The sequence below is a fragment of the Lethenteron reissneri genome, chromosome 44 (genome assembly GCF_015708825.2).
Source record: "Lethenteron reissneri isolate LAM-NWPU_2019-01 chromosome 44, ASM1570882v1, whole genome shotgun sequence".
NCBI lineage: Eukaryota > Metazoa > Chordata > Hyperoartia > Petromyzontiformes > Petromyzontidae > Lethenteron > Lethenteron reissneri.
The window spans coordinates 2,975,371-2,979,698 of NC_083822.1; the positions used below are offsets into that span (position 1 = coordinate 2,975,371).

The 4,328-nt window shown below is 47.6% G+C and overlaps 1 protein-coding gene across 1 annotated transcript; it reads right to left on the minus strand.

Moving 5' to 3' along the window:
• Window positions 1-1,075: 1,075 nt before the first annotated feature.
• Window positions 1,076-3,630, minus strand: LOC133353539 (uncharacterized). The gene has a single exon (XM_061569856.1). The coding sequence runs from the start codon at window positions 3,259-3,261 to the stop codon at window positions 2,635-2,637; it is 627 nt and encodes a 208-aa protein (XP_061425840.1). The 5' UTR covers window positions 3,262-3,630; the 3' UTR covers window positions 1,076-2,634.
• Between the last annotated feature and the right edge of the window lie 698 nt (window positions 3,631-4,328).

Sequence of the window (4,328 nt, forward strand, 5' to 3'; positions counted from 1 at the left end):
CGTGTTGTTGTCGAGGTAAATTAACGTGGCAATAGAAACTAAAATGAGATCAAGTGTTTAAAGGCCATGCTTATGCATAATATGACCGAACACGAGGCATGTCATTTCAATTTGGAAATATATATGCGCATGTAAAATGAAAACCTCGCAAGGTATGCAATTTCATCGTCTGGCTTTTAACAATGCTTCAGCAAGATAATTTGTGCTAGAGTCGTGATTCAGAATCACTTTGGGCAGGCCATGCCATTATATAAATTGTGCATCTGGTACTTGTTTTTCCCGAGTTGAACGCCGGTGATTTGGTTTAAAATAAAAGTACGAATTTCATTGCTTTTCTATTCGGGTTACCACCTTTCCCACTGTACACCAAAACCCAGATATATTTCTCCATCAGCCTAAATATATCAGAACCGTGCAGTTTACTGCAATAAAGTTCAACACACTGCCTGTACCAGATCAATGCACACATCAAGTCCTGCACCCAAACACGGAAGCCAATTCGCAGCCTGTCCGGATCTAACCTGAATTGCAACCTGTCCTGGTTAAATAACTTCGGGGGGTGTTCGTCTTTTCAATTGCTCTGGCAGGTGGCTGAGTCACAGGAAGGAAATGTCTTGGAATCTCTGTTATGTGCCACTTAATTAGTATTTGCAATGAGAAAGACGTTATGCGTTGCAACATGAAATGAATGCAAGGGATTATGAATGGTTAACAAGGAAAATGACAGTTGTATTCACATTATTAATGTCGCACGGTCAGATTGTAAAATTTCAGAATCAAGTGCACAACCACAATTTAAAAGTGGTTGGTTTCCTGTAAGTGAATATGTATGCGCTGTGTGAGAGCTGACTGTTGCCCATGTGTGTGTGCTGACCAAGGGCACAACATTTTATGGGTGTCTCTTAGCCCTATCTTAACATTGTGGGGTTGGTTGGACCCCCACAGTGGCTGCACCTCTGGCTAGAACCCACATCCAAGTAGCTTTACTACCAAGAAAATGCACGGCAGAATACAACAAGCAAAGTCAAGGGTACAAAGGTAGTTTAATGAGCTTTCAAGATATCAATACCTGCGTGTACTCAATTGTTTCCCCATTACCAATGTACTCAGTGTATTGTCATTGTTTACCACAATAACCATGCAGGCACAAATAAGTGACCTCAGGAATTAGAGTATGCACAGCGGACTGTGGATATTTCACAACAAAACAAATGACAGCTTCACTCTGAACGCCTTTTATGTTTTCAGTGATAACATACAAAAAGCTTTATCATTCCGGATCTCAATAAAGTCCCCAAAAATATCTTCTGAGCTATAGGGATACACGACCTGAAATCTTCTGCACATAATTGAAACCACTTGATTATTTACAAAATACAGTACCAATGTATTGTCTTTCTTCGCCGAGGATATTAAACTCGTCTTTAAAATTGGAATGCACTTCGGTATACATACATCTTTTCACGTCATCACTTATAAATCAACCAAAAACACAGTTCACAATGTACACATGGAGTGAATGTCATTTTCTACAGATGTTCACACATCCGACCTTGTTAATATATCCGCCTATACATAAGTCCTCAGGCAGTTGGATATACGACGTTGTACCGTCTTTAACAACACATTTATTGTAATGTTTGCAGGGAAACATGAACCCCTGCAATTCACTTTAAGCCTCTGTATTACAAGTTTCGGACACAACTCTTCAAGATAGAGAATGAAAGCCGCTTACCATCCGACTGAAGTAAATGTTCTTCAAGTTCAATTGTGTACGTGATGCATCGCTGATGTACTTTCACCAGCAGCGGCGTGAGCGTGAAATTGCAGGGCTGCACCTCTGCCATGTTAACATATTCATAATCATGCACACGTTGCATGAGACCATTAAGAAACGAGGGACTGCACATTCCACGGTTCACTACCTCAGTAACCCACCGAGCATTGTATTAACACATCGCATTGACATACTGCACGTACACAGAGCAATTAAACACACGCCCCATGGCACAACCTCATTAACCATCATTATCTTGTCCATCCCCGAATGTTCGAGTGCCTCTTCACGCCTTACAGATCATGGTGGTTATTTGGCCATACTTCCCCACGCTGATAAGTGCCATTGTAATAATTATCGATAATCGATTATCATCATCATCATCAACATCCGTTCTAGTGACGTGTCCTGCCCAAACCTACTCACCTCTCTTATCGGTCTACCTCCGACCACGCGTAAATATCCCCAATCGCTTGGCCACCTCGTGCCCCTCACCTCCCGCATTCACCTCGCACGAGAGTCAGAGATGAGGCGAGCGGTCGACGCGGGGCTGAAGCATCAAATATCAGCTAGAATTAAAAATAAAGTCATCGATAAACATATCAATATAATTGATGAAAAAGGCCGATTCATATCTCGTCTGCGTTGCAATTCTCATCTCGCTGCATCTGCATATTTGTCAACATTTCTCTGATCTCATTACACCGACGATCCCGTGTCTGTATCTCTTGTCGCTTCACGAGGGATGTATTCGTTAAACAGGAGGGTGGACCACAAAGGTAACGGTCTGCTTCGGACTCCCCCAATGAATGTGGTCTTGGCACCACCACTGACTGTCCAGCCATCAGGATCACCCATCAGCAGCGCGCAGGGCCCAGTCGCCCCTCTGGCGGAGCAGCTCTGCCGCGTCCACGTCGCCAGCACCAGCTGATTGCTCCCGTCGCCAGCATGAACACCGCGAGGATCATGAGGGCCACGCCGAACAGACCCATCACGGAGGACGGCCCGTCCGCGTGGCACGCCAGGGCGGTGACCACCGCTCCGACCAGCAGCAGGACGAGCGCGAGAGGCAGGAGGCAGCGGTGGCACGACTCCTCCACTCCACCCGTGGCCACGCCGAGACGAGACAGCACGTGGCCACTGGGCACGTGCTGTTGATCACCATCATCAGCGGCAGCAGTGTCATCGTCAGCTGTAGCAGCAGCTGCAGCAGCAGAGTCGCCGGGGGCAAAGACGCGTAATTGTTCATCCGCGATTCCCTTCTCGACTGCAGAGTAATGAGCGCTCATGACTCCCTGACAGCGCTTGGCATCTAGACGCAATGTGTGGACGAGTCTCTTGGAGCGCAATCGCTGCGGAGTTGGAGCGACGCGATCGGTTCGCGTGCGGCTGCACCCATGAGGGATTGACGACGCCGTGGGAAGACCTTCATCCAGCAGTGGATTGGCAGAGGCTGATGATGGTTGTGACAATATAGCGTCCATCCAAACTGCATTGTATTCCTCAGATGGACTTGCTCATTTGTCTATAAGGCAGCAGACTATCCTGGGCAGCATGCGATGCGTCCTGTTTCGCGTATTCAGTGTCTTGTGTGCGTGTCAGTCGAGGCATTGAAGCAATGCCTGCTTTAACCGGGGCTCTATTCAGTGAGCAACTGCGCAACCGTTGATTTTACACAAAAAAAACAAACGCGCACTCGGCCGATAAATCCCGGGACGGTTGGTGACCTCATCTCGCACTCAACGACATCAGCCACCCCGACGCATCGCTGCGTTAATTGCGCTGCGCCAGACCGCGCGACGGCGCGTTGCGAGCTCGCCAGCCTCTTCTGCCAACTGTTGCCACGACGGACGGAGAGACTTGGTGGCTCAGTGAAACGGAGCGCTGCCGCGCGCGTGCGTGCGCGCGTGCGCGCGTTCCACAGGAGGGTCGTGCCGGCAGACGGTGCGCACAGAGAGCAGTAGCAGCGGAATGAAGGTCGCTTCGTGACGCGAGACTGCTTTGAGCTGTGAAGCAATGAACCACTTTCGCCACGTGCGTTCATTGCCGGGAATAACTGGCCGTCTAAATTGCATGGCGCTGATTCATGATTAATAACCGTGCTGAATACAGCCAGGCGGGAACCAGCCGAGATTCATTCTGTTCACGTTGTTGCTGTACAACAAGAAAGATCTCCGTTATTGTCAGAAGTTCAGAATCCAAAGTTTTTTGTCCGAGTAGATAACCCATTGAGCTGATGCATCTCTTTTTCAAGGGTGGCTCGGCCCGCAGACAGACAAGGCGGTAGCAGCAGCAAGAGCTAATACACAATATACAATATAAATAATGTGAAGTAAATAACAGCCAATGATCTTGCAAAACAATCACGTGCATTTGCATTTGTATTGTTTCGACCTCAATAATGTATGTTTGTGAATCGAGTAAAAGTGTCTTCATACTCAAATTCGTTTTGTGTGGTGCTCATATCCGCATCTCTATGTCGGGGACCGGTATTTCGCTCCGGAGATGGCAGTTCTGAGTGTCGACCCCTCACAATGCGAGGATGTTCTCC

Excerpts from the sequence above, each read along its gene's own strand:
- LOC133353539 (XM_061569856.1), bottom strand. The coding sequence starts at position 3,261 with ATGGACGCTATATTGTCACAACCATCATCAGCCTCTGCCAATCCACTG.